The 21,980-nt window shown below is 41.3% G+C and overlaps 1 protein-coding gene across 3 annotated transcripts in view; it reads right to left on the bottom strand.

The window, feature by feature from the left end:
- nsg2 (neuronal vesicle trafficking associated 2) overlaps nucleotides 1-19,491 on the bottom strand; it is a 50,827-nt gene extending 31,336 nt beyond the window's left edge. The window contains exons 1-3 of one of the 3 annotated variants that reach the window (XM_030746779.1): nucleotides 19,211-19,491; nucleotides 18,647-18,811; nucleotides 6,982-7,092 (exon numbers count right to left, since the gene is read on the bottom strand). In XM_030746779.1, the coding sequence (XP_030602639.1) occupies nucleotides 6,982-7,092; nucleotides 18,647-18,775 (240 nt within the window). In that variant the 5' untranslated portion in view covers nucleotides 18,776-18,811; nucleotides 19,211-19,491. Of the gene's footprint in view, nucleotides 1-6,981; nucleotides 7,093-18,646; nucleotides 18,818-19,210 lie in introns of all 3 variants that reach the window. The other 2 variants (XM_030746778.1, XM_030746777.1) reach the window with 2 other exon arrangements.
- Nucleotides 19,492-21,980: the final 2,489 nt, after the last annotated feature.

Below are 21,980 nucleotides of genomic sequence, written 5' to 3'. Positions count from 1 at the left end.
AATCCAAAATGCTGTAAATGCATTTTTAAATTTACAATCCACCCTCTTGACTGCAGGCGTTGATTTCTGTGTACAAATCTGTGTTCATGTGATCAAGTTACTGTGTCTAACATGCACTATAAAAGAAGCTCAGGAGAGTGAACTCGACAATGCCCTGTCTAAGACTGTATGATAACTTATAATTAAAGCTCTGAATCAGAGTGCACTTAAGTGCACTTTACTACTCATCTTTACTGCTATCTTTGTTGATGTCACGCAGGCACAGTACTGTACAGATATTTGTCTTAGTATTACAAAGCATGGCTAAGGACAGCTAGGAGCTACACAACCCATGCCATGAAGCTCCTGGTGCAGTTTTTGTGCTGATGTTAATACCAGAGGAGGTTTGGAGCTCTGCAGTCATTGAGTCAGCAGAGCGTTGGAGACTTTTAAGCACTATGTGCCTGAGCACTCGGCAACCTCGCCACTGTACTGCTACTTTAATGTTCCCATTTTAATCTTCATAGACAGTGTATTACCATAAAATGTACAACTCCTAATGAGCTTATTAGGAGCTAATGTGCTAATGACTCTGTGCAGGCCAGTCAAGTTCTTCCACACCAAACTTCCTCATGTCCATGTCTTTATGAACCTTGCTTTGGGCACTGGTGTTGGAACAGAAAGGGACCATCCCCAAACTGTTCCCACAAAGTTGGGAGCATGAAATTATCCAAAATGTCGTGATATGCCGAAGCATTAAGAGCTCCTTTCACTGGAACTAAGGGGCCGAGCCCAACTCTTGAAAAACAACCCCACACCATAATCCCCCCTCCACCAAATGTTACACTTGGCACAATGGAGCCAGACAAGTACCGTTCTCCTGGCAACCACCAAACCCAGACTCATCCATCAGATTGCAAGATGGAGAAGCGTGATTCATCACTCCAGAGAACACATCTCCACTGCTCTAGAGTCCAGTGGATGCATCTAGTTCTTTGCATTGCCTTTGTGATGTAAGGCTTGGATGCAGCGACTTGGTCATGGAAACCCATTCCATGAAGCTCTCTACGCACTGTTCTTGAGCTAATTTGAAGGCCACATGAAGTTTGGAGGTCTGTAGTGAGCGACTGCAGAAACTTGGTGACCTCAGTATCTGCTGACCCCACTTTTACATGGCCTACCATTTTGTGGCTGAGTTGCTATCATTTCCAATTGCTCCCACTAACAGTTGACTGTGGAACATTTAGTAGTGAGGAAATTTCAAAACTGGACTTGTTACACAGGTGGTATCCTATCATGGTACGACGCTAGAATACACTGAGCCAAGTCTGGAAGCCAAGGTGCTAGGTACTTTTGGCAATGTAGTGTGGGTGGGTGGATGGCATATATTAGGATAAAAGTGAGCATTTTATCCTCAAATGTGATGTGTTAGAAGCAGGAAAAATGGGCAGCATAAGGAGCAAATTTGACAAGGGCCAAATTGTGATGGCTAGATGACTGGGTCGGAGCATCTCCAAAACTGCAGTTCTTGTGGGGTGTTCCTGGTCTGCAGGTGTCAGTATCTATCAAAAGTGGTCCAAGGAAGAAACAGGGGCAAATCAGTGACAGGGTCATGAGCATCCAAGGCTCACTGATGCATGTGGAGAGTGAAGGCTGGCCCATGCGGTCCGATTCAACAGACCGTAGCTCAAATTGCCAAAAAGGTTCATGTTGGTTCTGATAAAAAAGTGTCAGAATACACAGTGCATCACAGTTTGCTGTGTATGGGGCTGCATAGCTGCAAACCAGTCAGGGTTACCATGCTGACCCCTGTCCACCACTGAAAGCACCAATAATAAGCATGTGAGCATCAGAACTGGACCAAAGATCAATGGAAGAAGGTGGCCTGGTCTGATGAATCAGGTTATTTTTTGTATATCTTACCTGGGGAACAAGCACTAAGCACTAGGATACACTATAGGAAGAAGGCAAGCTGATGGTGGCAATGTGATGCTTTGGGCAATGTTCTCCTGGGAAACATTGGGTCCTGCCTTTGACGCATACCCCCTACCTAAGCAGTGTTGCAGACCATGTAGAACCTTTCATGTAAACTGTATTCCCTAATCTCTGTGGCCTCCTTCAGCAGGATAATGCACCCTGTGACAAAGCAAAAATGTTTCAGGAATAATGGAAGAGCCGGTGAACACCCAGAGAACATGGGAACATGGAAACTCCGCACAGAAAGGCCCCGGCCAGATTCAAACCCAGGATGCTCTTGCTGTGAGGCAAGGGTGCTGATCACCGTGCCACCATGCTGCTTCCACCTCCAAAATTCCCCATAGCGCAATCCAATGGAACATCTGTGAGATTTCCTGGACAAACGTAGTCTGATCGCAACTTACAGGACTTAAAGGATCTTTGCTAACATCTTGGTTTTATTTATATTATATTATATATAAATATATATATATATATATATATATATATATATATATATATATATATATATATATATATACACACACACACACACACACACACACACACACACACACACACACACACACACACACACACACTGTATCACAGCACACCTTCAGAGGTGTAATGGAGCCCATGCCTCGATGGGTCAGGGCTGTTTTGGCAGCAAAAGTGGGACCACACAATATTAGGCACGTGGCAATAATGTTATGACTGAATGTGCAGTATTGGTACTTGATGACTTGATGTTGCTCAGATGAATCAAACTAAAGAGTGTGACTAAATCAAAAAACTAAATATATTTCCTAAACTCTCCCACTTTGCAATAACACCACTTATATTTGATTGTGGAATATCTAGGAGGGAAAATTTTCACAAACTGACTTTTTGCAATGTGGCATCCTATTGCAGTACCACAGTACCACACTTGGTACTTTTTAAGAAAGTACCAAGTACTATTCTTTAAGAATGGCCCATTCTTAAAGAAAAGTTTGTAAAGGCAGACTGCATGGCTAAGTGCTTGATACTTTATATACCTTTATATACCTTTATACAATGGGACTGAAAATACCTAAATTCAAAGATTAAGTGGTGTGGCCTGTTACTTTGGCCCATAACATGTAATTTGCTGCTTGAAGACATTCTCATTTACAGTATTCAACCATATTATGATGGCTCAAAGGTGTTGTTGGCCATTCCTGTTGCACTGCTTGGTATGTTTTATCGTCAAAAGTATACTTATACTGACTTTTGTGATGAGCTAATATCATATAGTCAAATTGGTTCTTGGATTTCCTATAGCGTCAACTACTTCCTTCTCTATCTAGCAGGGGCATGCAGTGAAATTCAGAAACCTATTGTCCATATTTTTTTAAGCTAGCTAATGAGGTGGGAAAGGTGCCCTCCTCAGTTCATTCATGGAACAAAACAGCTACAGGGAATATACTGCAGCTCATGTCTGCTAGGAGTAATCAGAAAGACAAAGGAAAAAGAGGGAGGGAGGAGGGTAAAAGACAGACGGCAAGGGATAGAACAAGAGCAGGAGGAAAGGAAGAAGGCCAGGACAGAGGAAACGATGACACATAAACCCGTTCTAAGGGATGAATCTTTGAGAATCAAAAGGCTGAAGAGGAAGATATAGACAAGGAGAAAGTAGGATGGCAGGATGAAATCATTATCAAATGTATCTGTTATAATGTTCGTGAAACACCAAATTACAATCTTTCTTATATTTTATGTTTTTTTTCTTCTTCTGTAACAAAAAAAAATATCAAACATTCTCCCCAGATTGACCATCCTTCATTCACTGCCCATGCAACTGAGGATAGCAGGCGAGTAACATCTTAAAAATTCTAAAATAAACAAAAGCTTGTTTAAATCAAAAGAGAGAAAAAAAAAATCAGTCCTGCAAGCAAAAAGAGGCAAGGAGAAGAAATACAGAAGCAGGAGCAGGATGGTGAGTGGTAAGCAGAAACAAGGTGGTGGTGGGTGGGGGTGGGGGGGCAGATTAGAGAGCATTTTAAACTCTGAGCTCTTCATCCATCAACACAATCTGCAAAGCTTTGAAGAGGAAAGAGATGTGCAAGCTTTTCATCCAGAAATGTTTGCTCTGCACTGCACAGCGTGCAGCGCTCTGCTCTGCATATATGCATGTGTGCGTGGCTGCAGAATCAGCTCTGTCAGTCAAACAAACCGAGCGGTTCAGTCGAGCACCCAAAACTAACCGACATCCCATAAAAAAAATCACATAGACTGAAATGCATATCTACCTAACAAAAGCTGACATAGTGTGTTGAGCCAGGGATGAGTGTAAAGTCTGCCGCAGCATTCTGGACAGCTCAGATCAGCAACAACCTCACCATGTACACTCCTGAGATCGTCCTGATTGGTTTCCTCTATGCTGCAAGGAGTCACACATTCAAAGGTTTGCAAAAGACCTGTCCAGTGTGATATAAAAACCATTCATAACATTTGATGGAAGATATCATAAGGTCAAAGAACGCTGTGAAGGAGAATTCCAAAAAACTTGGGAAAGGAAAAAGAGGTTGCTCAGGGAATTTGACTACTTAATTATGTAACTGCAGATGTTAATGCTGTGGGCCTGCCATGGTTAAACTGCAATTCTTTGTTACCAATGCTGCAATAACAACAATCCTTAACATAATTAGCACTTTTCTAAACTTTACTCAAGTTACCAGCTTTATGAATTCAATTTCAATATATTGTCAGTACTAAAAACATCCCTAATAAATGATTTGCTATGGTAGGTAGTTTATTATAATTGGGAGACATACGTAGACAGGCCTATGTTTTTCAATGAAATTTCTAAAATGTGACTATATGTAAGGAGAGATCATTTTAACAAAAAAGGGATATTATATAGAGTATATTAACACAAAATATATTCACACCACCCCATTCTGCACATGCGTATCCATTAAGCATTACTTAAAATGCAACTCGCAAAAGACCTTCAAGCCCTTTAAATGGCTTCTCGAGAACTGGTACGTGAGTCCAGGGGCAGCTGCACTGAGTCGATATCGTGAACAAAACTGATGTCTGATGTTCTACCCGGACACCCAGCTCATCCCGTGGCTTTGGGATACTGTAAAAGCACCTTATTTCTACTGAACCTTGGCAGCTTCAGTACAGTCTGTCTCATGTTTTTCACTCTCTAATTCTCTTCTCTCTTGCTTTGAAGGACCAGTATTGCACCTCATTTACACACCCTCACCTACACTTAAACATTCACACACCTCTGCTTCTGCACTTTTTCCTCCTCTTTTGCTCCCTGTCAGGGTTGCCATGGAGGGAGGTTTTCTTTGCTGCCATGACAACATGAGATCTCTCTGTTCTCCCCTGACGACAGCGAAACAGAGCAGACAGCGCCCGTAGATGATTTTTGGAGCGCTGTGATTCACACACATACTGCTGAAGTCACCTGTTTTACCCCGTGGCAAAGAAGGGTGGTGGTGGAAGAAGCTCCATTATTTTGGTTAAAATATCAATAAATTAATGTAACAAATACTCCATTAGAAGTAAAGATCAAATTCAAGAGAGGTGAGACTCTCATTCACGTTGAATATAATACGTGTAAAGTTATAGCAGGTAACTCTTACCTCTGTACCTGTCAGTCCGGGTAGTTACCACCTCCAAAGGGTTTCTTTGTAATGGAATAATTTGCATGTGGTTGTTTTTCTTTCTTGAAAGGCCACAGTTGCTTTTGTTGAGGATTCCATATGCCATGTTGTTACTGTTTGAATAGTGTGCTTTCTACCTTGTCACTGTGCACTGGTATATATAGATTAAAGAAATAAAAAGATCAATACCAACAGCCAGGCAGTTATGTCCAGTGGTTATTAACTCGGATAGCTCGGCTGGCTCATTAGATTACTGATATTATTTACATGAAGTAAAGTTTTTCTTTTTCTGGAATAGTAAGAAAATCTGTTTTTGTTGGAAATGCTGACAACTACATTTCTGAAAACATGGCAGATAGCCCCATCCAGAAACACTGGATTTAAGGCCTGGGTAGACAGCAACACTGGCAACATCAGAGAAAAAAAAAATCTAAAATAATGTTTCAGCGCATTGAGAAAATACAGTCATCCACCTCCTCTCAGCTTTAAATCAGCCTTTCACTGTCTGTCTGCCCGTCACTGCAGACTTTGGCCTTCCAATTCTATAATTATTCTACAACTGCAATGCCCATGAACATCTCTTAGCATGGTTTAAAGTCTAATTCAGTACACTGCAAAGCAAACCGAAAGGAGAAGAGAGACTTATCAACAAAAAGAGAGAATAAATGATACTAAAGCACTTTAACACATCAGTATTGGCAAAGTGTAATGACACAACAGGAATTACATCCTGTTACTGCTGTACGCTTCTCCTAGCTAACCTCATCCATATGTTTTGTAGTGGTTGGCAGGCAAAGTTACAATGCAAGCAGCCAATAACTGACTATCGTGAATGTTGCAGCGCAGCAGCAGCTGTGGCTAACTCAGTTTCCTGTGAATGTAGTGTATGAAGCCTGTGCATGTTTGCTTGTCAGATTTCTGTCAGTGACAGCTTTGATCTAAACAATGTGTTGTGTATTGAAGTTAAAATCTTCATCATTTGCTGTGCTTCATGTTTTTTTTGTTTTTTTTAACTTTGGTATAGTTATTATTGAACCTACTTTGTTTCTTTCAATCACTGGGGGAGATTGTGTGTTTGCATGCAAGTAAATGTGAGAGATGGATATAGAAAAAAAACAATGAGGCTTATGTGTGCATGAGCTGATCATAACCCCAGTGTATTCATTTGTTTGTCTACCACCTGAGTATTTACACTACGATTGCAGGCGCATTCAAACTGGTCACATGGATTTAATTTGGATAAGCCAAAGGGGAGCATGTTGATGAATCAATATTCTGCATGTAATTACAGCTGTGAGGACAAAATACCCAACGGACACCCATTATTATAATTATTATTTCTGCATGGCAGGCCCTTAAGATAATTAAGCACACTACGGGGTTTTATTGTATAAATTCTTACCTTAAGTCTCTCGGAGACTCCATCAGTAAAACTGATGGTGAACTCCTCTACTTTGGGCACCTTCAGCCGCTTCTTCTCTGTCTGGTACTCCGTTCGAGTTTTCACCACCACCTGAAGAAGAGGTGAAGTTAAAGCAGTTAATTACTCACAGATGCTGAAGGCAGTGAAGGGTTGATGGTATCACTGTGGAAAGGGAAGGTTAATTTACATTTTATGTGTTGCCACAAAGGTCTCGCACACTGCATTAAATGGCAGGAGGTTTTATTTGACAAAATCAGATCACTCAAGTCAAGTGCAAAAAAGGTCAAGAACCAAACACGCTTGCTCTATAAGCACTGGGTCAAAGTGCAGAATCATCTTTGTCTAAAATCTGTAGCAAAATACATCCATATAGACTGTAACATACACTATGAAATTATTTGTCCAGAAAAAATGTGCAATAAGCGATTGGAAATGTTATTTATTTGCTATTGTCTTTATTTAGCATAGCCTCCAAAATGAAATGATTAGATATAAAAAATGACTGCTTAGTTGCTGTGCTGACTTTAGATAAACACTGAGCAGCCACAACATTAAAACCAGAACATCAGCGACACTGCAGCTCATCCAGCTCATGATCCATCAAATTCAGAGGTCAATATAATGTGTGAAGTACAGAAAGAAGGTTTCCTTGCTGCTGGTTATCGATATTGGACAAAGTAACTAAAGAACTAAAGAAGTCAAGGAAGATTGCAAGCAGCTGTATTAAATTAACGTCACTGCACTAAAATCTGAGTGATTCTTGTGACGTGTGGAGGGGACGGCAGGATGACGGATGCCTCGCCATCACAAAAGCTCACCGGTCCTAACGGCTGACAGGTGACATGATTATCACTAATCACCTCATTACAATGCAGTGTTGTACAGGCAAATCTGGATGTTAACAGGACACGTGGCACCCACTTAAATATTGCTGTAGACAGAAATGCCACTCCCCAACAGCAGCAGCCTCTCCCAGCAGGAAAACTCACGCCCCGTGTCCATGCCTTAGCAGGTCAGAGCTGTTTAGAGGCGCGAGAAGACCTGCACAATATTAAGCAGGTGGTTTTAATGCTGCAGCTGGTCAGTGTGAAAGACAAAATTCAGGAGCTCTTCTGAGATATTTTGACAGTTGACATTTTCTTGGTCACAAAGAGTTTTTTTTTTTGTGCACTGGTTACAAATATTATGCTAATATTATTAATACATTATTCACTAGCACATTTTTTTTAAATGTATAATAAAAATGTGTCCTGTAACGCTTCCTCTACAAAAAAGGATAGCCAAAGGAATCTTGAGCCATATTCCTGCATAAAGATATGACAAAGGAGTCACATCAAGCCCCCTCGGGCATCTTTTCTCTGTAAAAGGCAAAAATGTCATAAGAAGTTTTTTTAAAAAGCGAGGTTCATACGAGTGCATCTTTCTAACCAACAGCAGGGCAAAGGGTTAGAGAAGAGTGGAGGTTGCTATTAGTGGATGAGATGATAGCATAACAGTCAATTTTTCAAGAACTGTGCACAATAATGTAAGGAGGGACTCATCTTAGCTCTCTTATTTTGGCATTGGATAATAGCTTGTATTTAGAGTGCTGATGTCGGACACCTGTTAGCTCTTAATGAGGTCTGTTACACACAATCATAATCTGAAAGCGGAGCACTGTACTTTCTGCTGGCAGCTAGAACAAAACGAAACAAACTGTCCCAGTAGTGTCAGTTTTACACTCCTCAAGCAAACAGGTTTCCAGCCGCAGTCCAAACACTGAGTTTTCAACACTCTTGTCTGTTTTGCAACTTCCAGTTGTGTTGTAGGAGGTCCCGGCTGAAAACACGTGGGTGGAGAAAGCAGATGGGATTTCCTTCGTAATGTAGAAATTAGAGCTGAGCTTCTCTTGATCAAGATATCAACCCACACAAACTCAAACATAACAAACACAGTTTGCATTGCATGTCTCATTTCTGCGGTCGTGTCTGTTTGCATGTATGTGTGTAAGCTTTTCTTCTGGAGGCTATATTTGCACAGTCCCCTCTTACTAATTTTGATTCCTCTGGGGTGCTTTTGTGGCACCGGTGTAAATGAACAACAAACGAAGTGCTTTTACCAGGTTGCACTTTACCGCTGCAATTACTAAAAAGACAAAAGTGTCCCTACTGTTTTGTGCGTTTCCTGTATACTAATGCACAGCAGAGGACAGAGCAGGGAATAGTGTACAAATGAGAAGGTGGATGGAGAGAAAAAGAACAAGAACAATGTCTCAGTGTCCTTGGGGCTAATTGTGCCGCCTCTGAGCGGCTCTCCGTCACTTTGAGACAAAGCCAGGAACTGCTGCGCACACAAACCGGCTCCACTATCTGAATAACAAAGCTGTCAGTTGGCTGTAGAAGGCTCTTATCTAACAGTTGAAGGCCACAGCAGGCGTACTGAATACCATGTATTTGATTGGACCCCTGAGGCTCCGGTGCCCCAAGGCTTTCAGCGCAGTAACACCAGACGTCAGGCTTGCCACAGTTGTAACTAATGTCTCAATTTTGGCTCAACTTTCTCATTCTCCAACTCATTTCACAATAACATGCTCAGGGCCTCTAGGCTCAAGCACACCAGTGCTTTATGTTGCTTCATTACTCTTGCCTCTCTTCTGCCTCTCACTCCCTTATTTAATGAAGTGGCCATCAATCAACGTTGCCTCATTTACACAGCTGTTAGCTATCGGGCCGCTCGTAGATACCTGCTGAACAAAGTGGCACCTTCTCTGATTAGACAGGTCTAAATCCTCTCTGGGAAACGTTAAATTTATGAACAGAACTTGACGTAAAAAGAAATGTGTGAAAATGAGTGAAAAAAAAAATAACAATTACAGCTTGACAGCGGAAGCAGTGTTTTACTTTTCAATTTATTCACGTCTCATTCTGTATGGTGATACATTTTTTTTGACATAGATAGCAGTGCAGCGTCTAGGATAGCAATGAAGATCAGGTAGTTGGCCAGAATTAAATATCTCAGCAACTATCAAATAAATTTGCATGAAATGCTGCTAAATCCAAATGGCTTTGTTGACACATTCACTACTTCTTTAGCACCACCATGACTTGGTCAGCCTTGATTTGAAGATGAAAATATGGCAAACTATTGCATGGATTACCATAAAATGCCGCAGAGATGCTTAATATTTCCCAGAGGATCCTCCAAGAACCAAAGCCTCATTTTGCTGATACCCTCATATAACCTGTACCACCATAAGCAGCTTGATATGTGAAATAGTATTTGCCCTCTTCTTGACTTTTTATTTTTTTGCATATCTGTCACACTTCTAAAACTAATAATTGGTTGTGCCACTTTGGCAGCAACAACATGAGGGTGGCATTGCCCGTTATTACAAATGCAATCAAGTGTTTGTGACAGCTGGCAATGATTGTTTCACATCACTGTAGAGGAATTTTGGCCAACTCTTCTTTACAGATTTGTATTAACCACACTGGAGGGCTTTTGAGCATGAACGGCCTGTTTAAGGTCATGCCAAAGCATCTCAATCACACTGAAGTCCAGACTTTGACTTGGCCGCTCTAAAACCTTCATTTTGTTTAGTTCAGAGGTGGACATGCTGGTGTGTTTGTGATAACTGTCCTGCTGTATAACCAAAGTGTGTTTGAGCTTCAGGGCATGAACTGATGGGCGGTCCTTCAGGATTTTCTGGTAGAGAGCAGAATTCATTTTGGCAAATGTGAGACGAGCCTTTGTGTTCCTTTTTGGTCAGCAGTGGTTTTCTCCTTGGAACCCTCCCATCAATGCCATTTTTGCCCAGTCTCTTTCTTATTGTTGAATCGTGAACTCTGACCTTAACTGTGGCGAGTGAGGCCTGCAGGTCTTTACATGTTGTTTTGGGTTCTTTGGTGACCTCCTGGATCGTCATCGATGCGGCTGGTGGACCATTTCTGGGAAGGTTCACTGCTTTGTCTACCACCTACATACACACATAGTTTTCTCTATGTGTGTATTTTGTATTTGCTCGGGGTATCTCTGCCTAATATTAAAATTTGTTTGATGATCTGAAACATGTAAGTGTGACATATGAAAAAAATGAGAACCCGGGAAGGGAGAAAATACTTTTTTTCACAGCAGTGTATGTAATAATGGCCCTGAGCAAAAAGAGCAAACGTTTCTTTTTATTGTGTTATCATTCAATATGGAATACAACTATCATAAGCTAGTATGTGAAAAACACATATGCAGAGGGAGAGCAGTCAACCTGCTCAGTCCACTTGTAGTCGTACTATTGACACATCCCTCATTATTCCAAGACTGTTCAAGCTTCCCACCCCAAAGCGCATTCTCTGCCTTTAGCAGTGGTGCGGCACATCCTGCAGCTTTGGCAGCATATTGTAAGTGAAAACCACAATTTTAATTTCCAGTGTTGTTAAGTCAGTTTTACCCAAATTCTGAGTCTTATTTCCCACTTTACGTAAGAAAAAATATTTATTTTAAATACTTAACTATTACTGTTTCATGTCTTGCACTGCATGTGTCTGAATAACATTTCAAGTTGAACCACCTCTATTAAACAATAACATCATAACACCATGACTTTTCTACAGCACTGCTTTAACATATCACTGGCAGACTCTTCTACATCAGGAACAGGCAGGTTAATGATTCCACCACCTACATGAGCCCGGCCTCTGCAGCAGTTTCCTTTGAGAAGCTATTTACAGATACTGAATTAGTCATGTATATTTTATGTAAACATCCTGACTCGCTGTGACCTTTTAATACCTCTGTGTCTGACTCAGAGTCACTTTTTGATCTGTAATATGTTTCTGTGCAGTAAGCTGATGACTGCCTCCCAATGTGGCGACGGACACTTCGACTGCCAACAGAATTTATAGATATGTGTTTAAAAAAAAAAAAACACACACGCATCTATATTTGAGTGAAGGAGTAAGTGATTGAATAAGGCGTGAAGAAGCAGAGAAAGCGCAGTTCAGAAAAGACGCTTTAAGCTCGTCAAACTCAGCCTGCCGATCCTTCTTTGTGTCTCCCCATCGTTCGATTGCCAGCCACAGTTTTGTGTGTGTGTGTGTGTGTGGGTTTTTTTTTTCTTTTCAGATTTGATATCCCCAGTGGAAAAGCTGTCAAAACATTTCTTCTTTGCCCATCTTCCCAGTATATGATTCCTCAGACCTGTTATCACAGTGAATACCGTTTCATTTTTCATCCCTAAAAACTGAGCTGTGGGAGAGTTGATCTTTGGTGAAGTTTCGGTGAGGAAGGCACCTTTGATCTTCGTGTATCCATGAAAATAAAATATTGAATGAAATCCATTAAAAATAACAGAAGGAATCCATCTATGTGGCAGCTGTATTTGTACAACACGAGTTCTGACAGGAGGACATGATGATATAATCAAAGGCGATGAATATTTGATCAGCTCATCTTTTAATGATTGGTTAAGGTAAATGACAGCAGGCATTCCTGTAAGCATTTTTTTTTTAACTTGGTTTAACTAAAGTTAAATTTGTGTTACTCTTCTTTTTTCCTGTTGGAGGAGAAGATCAGCCCATATTAGTTTGAAGTCTAGTCACATTTTAATTCAAATATAAAAATAATTATGCTCCTCAACACATAAATATGGGATCTCTGCAAACCTGCTATGAGTACAACACTGACATATGATCTTTTAACTTTATATGACAATGCAAACCCACACGTCATGGAAATATATAGAATAACCATCACTCGTTTGGCGTTAAGTTTTGTGCACCTTGTTAAACCTCAGTCATAAAGAATTAAGGCAGTCCTGAAGGCAGAAAGGGTGTGCAACCCGGTAATAGCAAGGTGTACCTAATAAAATGTCTGGAGAGCGTGCAAGCAGATAAATGCTCCACTGTGTTAACCAGGCAGTCTCTGGTATCTAAAAGGTCTGTGTGCTTTAGAGGCTTTTTTTCCTTTTCTCTGACATGACGCAGGTCATAAAACTGACTGAAGGTTTTATCACAACAACAAAAACACCTTTAACATGATGTAACCCACAATCATGTCTGCTAATGTAAAAATAATAATCATGGTGACTTATAAAAGGAAAGCTTGAAAGCATTACCATAACCAGCAATCTCTAAGCGTGAGCACTGCCGGTCCTCTTATCATGTAAGAGCAGTTAATTGCATTCCCCAGAATCAGAAGTAGAAATCAATCTGTGGTTACACAGAAAGAATATAAACCAGGAGGGCTTAAAGTCCTGAGGGGCACCAGCTCAGCCAACCGGCAGCACTGCAGTGCTGCTGGACTGCGTAGTGGGAAAAAAATATATGAGCCCTGAGTGGCTGCTACAGTATAAAATATACATATAAAAGTGTATATTTAGACATAAAAGTGCATAACTATTGAAGTCAAAACATGCATATGTGTTTTTAATTCACTTAAATATTAAATATATACTTATACTATTATTTTCTATTCATTTTAATGATCCTTGATTAAACAAAATACACTTTGAAAATATAAATGATGAAATATTTAGTTAATTAATTAATTGATTAATCAGGAAAAGGTATTCAACAACTATTTAGGGAACTGATTTGCAGCCTAAACAAGTGTTCAGTCACAACAGCAGCAGCTGTTCACTCTATTATGAGGACCCACTGTGGTATGTGATGGTAAACTGACTATTTTTAGAAATGTCACCCTGAAATTTTAATTCTCACGCATGCTTTCCATTATGTTACGACAAATAATCGACTAAATAATGAGTTCCTTCTTTTAGAAAATACTCTACATGAATACAGATTGAATCATAAAAATAGGGATCTCTAAACGGTCCGCTGCTGAAGCCCGTTCTTCAAAGTGTCGAGCAAAAACAGAGGCTGCGCAGGCTTTGCGTTTCATAAACAAGTCACAGCTGAACTGGCCTGCAGCCTCTGCTCACAGCCAGCCACATAAATGTGTAAAGAATGTATTTCTAATCTGTAGCAATTTGTCAAATTAAACATGAGCGATGGTCCATCTAGTTAGGAGGCCTAACGTCATCACAGCGCATAAGAAATCATCTGCTGATCCATTACTGATTTGACTGGCTGATGGAGGATTCTCGCTACCAGGAATTCCTCCTTATTTTATGAGGACAAGAACAGAGAACCATAAAGAACGACTGAGACTTGAAAGCCACTCTGAACTGAGGGAAGAGAGAACAATAAAAGAATGAGATGTGTTAAACAGGATAAGAGTCTTATCTCTGTAGCTTAGCTTTGTTCTCAGAGGAATGGCAAAGAAAGGATGTGCATGTCTTTCTGAGAGTCAGTCTACCTCTCTCCACCCTCCTCTGGTTGTTGTTGTTTTGTCAAACTAGCAGAAATCTAATCAAGATATCGGTGACCCAGCAGAGGCTGTGATGCGTTCCCTGCTCAGATGGAACCAAATCTAATGCTTTTCTAATGCCTTTGCCTCTGTAGGCCTCAGCAGCATTTTCCTGTCATGTGCTTGTGTGCCTGTAAGTGTGTGAACTTCACTGTCACAAAGTTACCCTGCCCCTGCAAATATCCCTGGGTAACCCTGTAGCCGGCGAGGTCACACAGTCATCAGACAGGGGATCAGAGTGAAAACAGCTGGATTTGTATTTTTAAAGCTGCTCAGAACAGCATCGCTGATCTGGGATCTGGGGCACTGGCCGGGTCACGTGACCTAATAAACCTCGCTTTAGCTTTAAAGGACAAAGAGAACAAAACTGGTCACAGATCAGATTTTGAGAGGTTGATAAAAGCTGATTACCAGTGAACTCTTTCTGGGTAGGGCAAGTGGCAAAACCAGCAATATTCAGTGAGATTATGAATATTTTAATCACAATCATATTGATATCATCGGTGTCCATCTTTCTACATAACTACCACAGTTCTTGACGAAGATATAATTAATGTCAAATAACAAAATGAAAACCAGTATTGGGATTCTTACTCAAAAAGGTGTTTTGGTTTTTTTTTCTTTGTTTTTTATTTAATGAACTCAATTACTTAATGACTCCCTGGAGAAAGTAATTCATTACACTACTTGTTACACTACTTTGAGTTACTCTGTAACTTGGCCTGAAATGCACTGTTACATAATTACTGGTTAATACAAACCTTAGGCTACAGTCCCATACTCTGGCACAAACCCCTAAACTAATGAGGACATACATATGATCTTTCTTTGAGTGTTTAACTATGGAGCCAAAGCAGACAACACACAGTAAAGTGTGAAACCAGCCTAAAGAAACTTCAGCGTGATCACCACTGTGACTCTACTGCAGAAACATGAACAGGCAGAAATGGAGGCGTCAATGCTACAAGTCAGACTGCTCATCACTGCTGCTGCTAAATGTTGCTGATTGGGCTCTGGCTGCTGGACTGGGCTCGGCACACACTCAGCTTTAAAGTCACTCTGGGTTCTTCGGTGGCTTTGTCCTAGCGTGCTGTCTGTGCAGATGCTTGCAAAGAGCTGAGGTTGTGTTAGCAGTACAATGCAGTTTGTTTCTGTCCTGGGTGCAGGCTGCATTTTACCATCACGCCCTTGTATTTGTGTGCAAAAAAAAAATGAAAGTGACGTCCACATCTCCACCCCTCAAAAGTCTATGCCACCATTTTCTTCCTCCCCGCTGAACTGAAATCAGCTGATTGCAGTGCAGGAAGAAAAAGGGATGTTTTATGGGTTTTTTTTTCCTTTCTATCTGCCCATTGTGCAGATAATTGAAGAATGTAGTCTGTTACATTACTCTGTTACTGCAAAAATGTAATGTGATTACAGTAACACTTTCCTTTGTAAACCATTACACCCAACACTGCGAGAAACAGGCCGGCTGCTCCTCTGGGCTTTCCAGAGCTGTGTAGCAAGCTTCAGCTTAATGTTATCAGTCTGACCAACAGCTTTACTGCTTTGAGTCTCATGCACAAGACTGCTGACCTAATGCAAATCAGGTGCCAAAGAGAAGAGGACTCCAAATGAATAATAATGTTGCTGTATAACAACTTAAAAAATAAACTGATGAGTTTGCTAAAGAGGTCACTGTATATGCTTAAAATGTAAGATTAAGTTCGATGCTTTAAATTAACTGTGCTAGCAATCATCAAAACTCCCTAAAATCTGATGTATATTTAAAGATTTCATTATTTCTCGGCCTCGCTTGCATTCATGCAGGGAGACAAATTCTCACACTTAGAGCACCAAACACTCTGAGATTAAGCAGCAAGCTGACCTTTCCAGCTCCCACACTGTCCTGACTGTTAGCAAATGGATGCACTTGCATTTGCATAATGACATATTAAAACGATTCAAACAAAACAGAAACAAAAATCTGGCATGTTTTTTTTTTGTTTGCTTAGTGTCCGCGTGCATAGTCAGAATCAATCAGTGTAACTCAAGTGGCTGAGCTAACAATTTCTCAGTCCTGTGAGCAAGCCAGCAAAATCTGCTTTAGCTGTCAGCGGATTTATCCAAAAGCAGCAAGAAACTGCAATCTTTGTGGATGCATCTCCTGGGGCATGTAAAAATTCAAAAGAATAAAAATAAATAAATAAATAAACAACAAGCCGCCCTGTTTGACCTCTTTTCCTCTTAAATGTCAACAGCAATAAGTCACTGGAGGGGGACTTGTTCTCAACTCAGGTTATTCTCTCTGTCAGTCTACCTTTGCAGGTAATCAACAGAACTAAGACATATTTGTGCAAACGCAGTACATTAACACAGCAATGCGTGTGCGTGGTGTGTGTGTGTGTGTGTGTGTGCGTGTGTGCAAAGGCAGCTTCAACTACAGCATGTAGCACTGTTCTTGAGTCTGCTGGGGCTGATTTTAATGAGAGTACAATGACTGACAGCTCTAAGAGCGCCGTGTCACCAACCGGTGATAGAAACGCCCTGTCACTTACGCACGCGTGCACGCGCACGTCCCTTTATCGGACGTACGCGCCGCTAGAATTCTCACAAGCACCACCGTGAAAGGAAGTGTAAGTGTGTGCGTGTCAGCACAGTGAATGGCAAGTCTCTTGAGTTAACAGGTAAATGAAGCGGAAAGAGACTGTGCTTCCCTCAGCAGAATCCACGCTGTGGGCTTCAGGCTGTGCCGTTTGTTCCTGCGTGCAGCGGTGCAAGCGGGAGTTCATTTTGTCCGGGGGAGTTTTGTGTGAACCCTCAAAAAGATAAATCCTTGATCACGCATTTTCCAAAATAAGGTGACCGTGACCGTGACATGAGGAATGCGACCACAGCTGCAACTTCAAATTTGAATGCACGGCATAATCCTCTTAAATTTGCCACATTCACTATAAAGTTCCAGCGAAATGACATCTGCTTTAATGTGACTATTCCAGCTTTTGAGTTTATACTGTTGAAGCCAGATACCCATTTACACATTCAGCTGTTATTGCAGCAACATTTTCATTCATTTGTCGTCATATTTCTGCCCATGCAGAGCCAATATTCACTCTCTTTGAGGTTAAATGTTCTCCAGAGGGAAATATCCCGCTCCTAAATGCTCCAGTCCACTACCAGCTAGTTGTTTCATGTCTGTCATAGTGACATACACAGAGTACATTTGGTTATTAGAGCCTTTTTCCCTACAAACAGCTGAACAGCATCTAAATAGGGGGATTAAACATGCCATAAAAGCTCCTTGCAGCTACAGATTAAGTTGACAGCTCTGTTCGTTCACCAACTGAAATAAGATATGAAAATATTTTATTTACAGTAAAACATTATGGAGTTAAGGATTTTCAATAAGTAACAACATGTGTATAAAAGGTCTAACTATATCAATCGCAGAATTGATCTAATTTTTTTTCTTTTACAGTAAATTGGCCACTTGCTCAGAGGAGAAATATGGATTAAAATAGCTGGAAAATGGAATCATGACAGCCAAACAGTGTAACACACAATCCACAATAAAGCTTTCAAATGTGCACAAAGTGACAATGAGCCTGCCTTACTGTCTAAATCCATTCATTCTTATAATGCGCAATCAGTGCCGCTCTCTCTTCTAGCCCAGCACATACACCAATCGGCACTGCACTGCCACCATGGTAACTGGATTAACGAGCGGCGGTGCAGTTACTATGGGATGTCAAGATGACAAATGACAGTCTGTCTGACACCAAATCTGTCTCCTAATCTCAGCTGGAAAACAAAGGACATGGCTGGGAGACAGATGAGATGAATGAATGTGTGAATAAATTAGGGGGAGAAACACTGTAATACACACACACACACACACACACACACACACACACACAGATGGATGGCAAATTAAAGGAAAAGAAATTCAACAAAATAAATCACCATGATTTTTATACTGACAAAACACTTAGTGACCCCTCGTGCCCTAAGCATCAGAGGTGTTGTTATCCTGGGGTAACAGGAGACCGCTCCCATCAGGATAGAAATACTTCCTCCCCAGATAAAGGTGAACACTCACATCAACTTTGTATTGATCTGCAGTGATCGTTCCCTCAGGGCGTACAAGTGGATCCAAACCATTAGAGCAGAATGCCTCCCACAGCTTAACAGTGCCATCATATCACATTTGTGCTGTGTTTGTCTGTGTGTGGGAGGATGGCATAGGTCAAAAGCACTGAGGTAATGGCAACAAAGGCAGGTTTAGAAAGAAGATGCACAGAGCTGGTGGGCAGTCTCTCACCTTGTCAGGTGCTTGGCTCTGGAGGCTGCCAACATCCAGTGGAGTGATGAGGGGCACATTCTGAAAGCCGTCCTCCACGCTCACAGGTTTGGCACCTTTGTCTTGCAGATTACTCCCCAGTTTCACCATTTTCAGCCTTTAATATTCCCTTATTTCCCCCGAAGACTGCTTCTGAAAAGAGGTTTTATTTTATTTGTTTAAATTTAAAACAAGATGATGTTTTTACCTTTACAGTCTCTCAGGTCAATGAAAGCTGGCAAACGCGGGTTATTTGATGGGGGAGATTTTTAATGTAACAGCGGATAAAATGTTGAATTGACTGGACTCTAGCCCTGAAGTGCCCTACACACAAAAAGTGTTTAAAGGATTGTTTTGTTGAAATTATTTCCGGAGCATAAGATTAATTAGTGAACGATTAGAGTAAAACAGGAAAGGGGGGATTATTTTTGGTTGCATTCCAAACATGCCTCTGACTGAAAACTACAGAAAACCAAAGCAAAACCAAAAATCACAACAAAGCCAACAGAAAATGAACGGAAAACGCGTAAAAAGGCTGTTACTTACCGCTGCTCGTCCTTGTCCGCCCGTTTCCTCTGCGCTGCGGCACCGTTTGTGTGTGCTGGACAGAGGCGGAGGGAGCGCAGATGAGAAGCAGGTGAGGCTGGAGGCTGCTCTGCGGTGTCGCTGCTGCTGATGCTGCGGGAAAGCGACGCTGCACCGCCGGAGACGAACTGGACGTCTGGCGGCAGGTTTCCTACCAGCAGGCAGCCCAACCCCCTAATCCAAACAGCCTCTTCCTCTCCGAGCTGCTAACGCCAAGCCGCTGGAGTTGCCGCTAGGGGGGATGTTTTTTCTCCTTTAGGGAGTCTCGTTTGTTTTGCCAAAGTGGAAGCTGGACTAGTGTTGCCTTTCAAGTTACCTCGTAAACGCCGGCACCTCAGGTGCGTATTCTGTTTTTTTTTTTTTTTTTAAGCAACACATTTTGGACAGTTGAGCCAATTTCGTTTGTTAAACTAATTAATAGGATCAGGATCAAGCATTGTGAATTCTCAGATTAAATCCGAATAATAAAACTGGACTGCTTGGGTCGGATTAACTTTTAACAGCAGTGCTCTGCGCCCTCTGAACATCACATCCTGATAGTTTAGCAATTGTTATGAATTCTCATTTTCCCAGTTGTGAAACTGAAATTTTACATAACGAAGCAATATTTCCCGCATCACGTGAAGGCAGCATAAAACATGCGGGACTCAAACTGGTTCTTTTGGTCCTATAGCTCCACCTGGCGGTGCAACAAGTCACTCACACACACACACACACACACACACACACACACACACACACACACACACACACACACACACACACACACACACGCACACACACACACACACACACACACACACACACAGACTTAACAGTATAGCTGATATTTAAAGGCAGGGTGTGTCCGTAAAAAGTCCTTTATCAGCTGGAGACACAACTGGACAGGGTAGAAATACTACTACTAGTACTACTAATAATACTTCAAATACTGCTGCTAATCACATGAATAGTACTAATACTACTGGAGCCAACTGGCAATGTGCAAATACTGCTAATAATAATACTAAAACTCATGCTACTGTGAATAATCATTATTTCTCCTAATCCTACCAATAAAAATACAAATAATACTAGAAAATTGGCAACGTATACATATTGCAAATGCTAATAATAATAATCTATTATTACTACCAAAGTTTTAGTAGTATTATTTATTATTTGCTATGATAAAGTGTGTAAAGTGTTAGCACTACTGCAAATAATCACTACTTCTGCTAATCCTAAAACTGACACTACTGCAAATCGATCTACTAATCCTATTAAGAAAAATATCAGTGCTACTACTAATACTAATACTGCTGGAAACAAGGTACTAAAAATATTACTACTAATACAACTGAAACTAACACAGCTTCAAATAATCACTACTTCTACTAATCCTATTTATAAAAAATACAAATACTACTACTAATACTGCTATATACATCTGGCACCGTGCAAATACGAAAAACTAACACTACTGCAAATAATCACTACTTCTACTAATCCTACCAATAAAAGTACCAACACTACTAGTAATACTGCTTGAGACAACTGGACAATGTACAAATGCTGAAGATACTACAACTATACTGCTACTAATACTGCTATTAGTGAGAGGCTGTGTGGTGTAGTGGTTAACACTTTTGCCTTACCTGAGAAAGATCCTGGGTTTGACACCGGGTCACAAATAAATCATCGAACATGCGGCGACCACTGGGGACAGGAGGAGCAGCTGAAATGACCTGTGGTGTAGAACCACAAACATGCTGTAAATTCCCCGTATTGCCAAAAGTGTTCACTCATCCCTACGGTGGCCCAGAGGTGGCTTTTGTATTTGTGTTGCGGCTTTTGTATTTGACCTGACACCTCTGGGCCACCATACTCATCTGCCTTCACACACATATGAACTTGAGTAACATCCCATTATTAATCCAGGGTTTAATATGATGTCAGCCCGCCCTTTGCAGCTATAACAGCTTCAACTCGTCTGGGAAGGTTTTCCACAAGGTTTAGGAATTTTTTTTTTATCATTTGTGAGGTCAGACACTGATGCTGGACGAGAAGGCCTGGCTCACAGTCTATCAGATTGATGTCAGGACTCTGTGCAGGCCAGTCAAATTCTTCCCCACCAAACTGGCTCATCCATGTCTTTATGGACCTGCTTTGTGCACTGGTGTGCCGTCATGTTGGAACAGGAACTGGCCCCAAACTGTTCACACAAAGTCGGGAGCATGAAATTGTCCAAAACGTCTTGGTATGCTGAAGCGTTAAGAGTTCCTTTCACTGGAATTAAGTATGGGGCTGAGCCCCAACTCCTGAAAAACACCGCCACACCATAATGCCCCCCCTCCACCAAACTTTACACTTGGTACAATGCAGACAGAAAAGTACTGTTCCCCTGGCAACCTCCAAACCCAGACTCATTCATGGTCTTACCAGAAGTGTGATTCATCACTCCAGAGAACCGTCTCCACTGCCCTAGAGTCCAGTGGCAGCCTGCTTTACACCATCCGACACTTTGCACTGCACAGTGATGTAAAGCTTGGGTGAAGCTGCTCGGCCATAGAAACCCATTCCACGAAGCTCTCTACGCACTGTTCCTGAGCTAATCTGAAGGACACATGGAGTTTGGAAGTCTGTAGCCACTGGCTCCGCAGAAAGTTGGAGACCTCTGTGCACTATGCACCTCAGCATCCACTGACCCCACTCTGCGATTTTACATGGCCTACCACTTCTTGGCTGAGTT

The sequence above is a fragment of the Archocentrus centrarchus genome, chromosome 14, assembly GCF_007364275.1.
Source record: "Archocentrus centrarchus isolate MPI-CPG fArcCen1 chromosome 14, fArcCen1, whole genome shotgun sequence".
NCBI classification, from domain to species: Eukaryota; Metazoa; Chordata; class Actinopteri; order Cichliformes; family Cichlidae; genus Archocentrus; species Archocentrus centrarchus.
The sequence above is the reverse complement of the archived record's forward strand: the minus strand, read 5'-3'. Positions and strand labels throughout refer to the sequence as shown.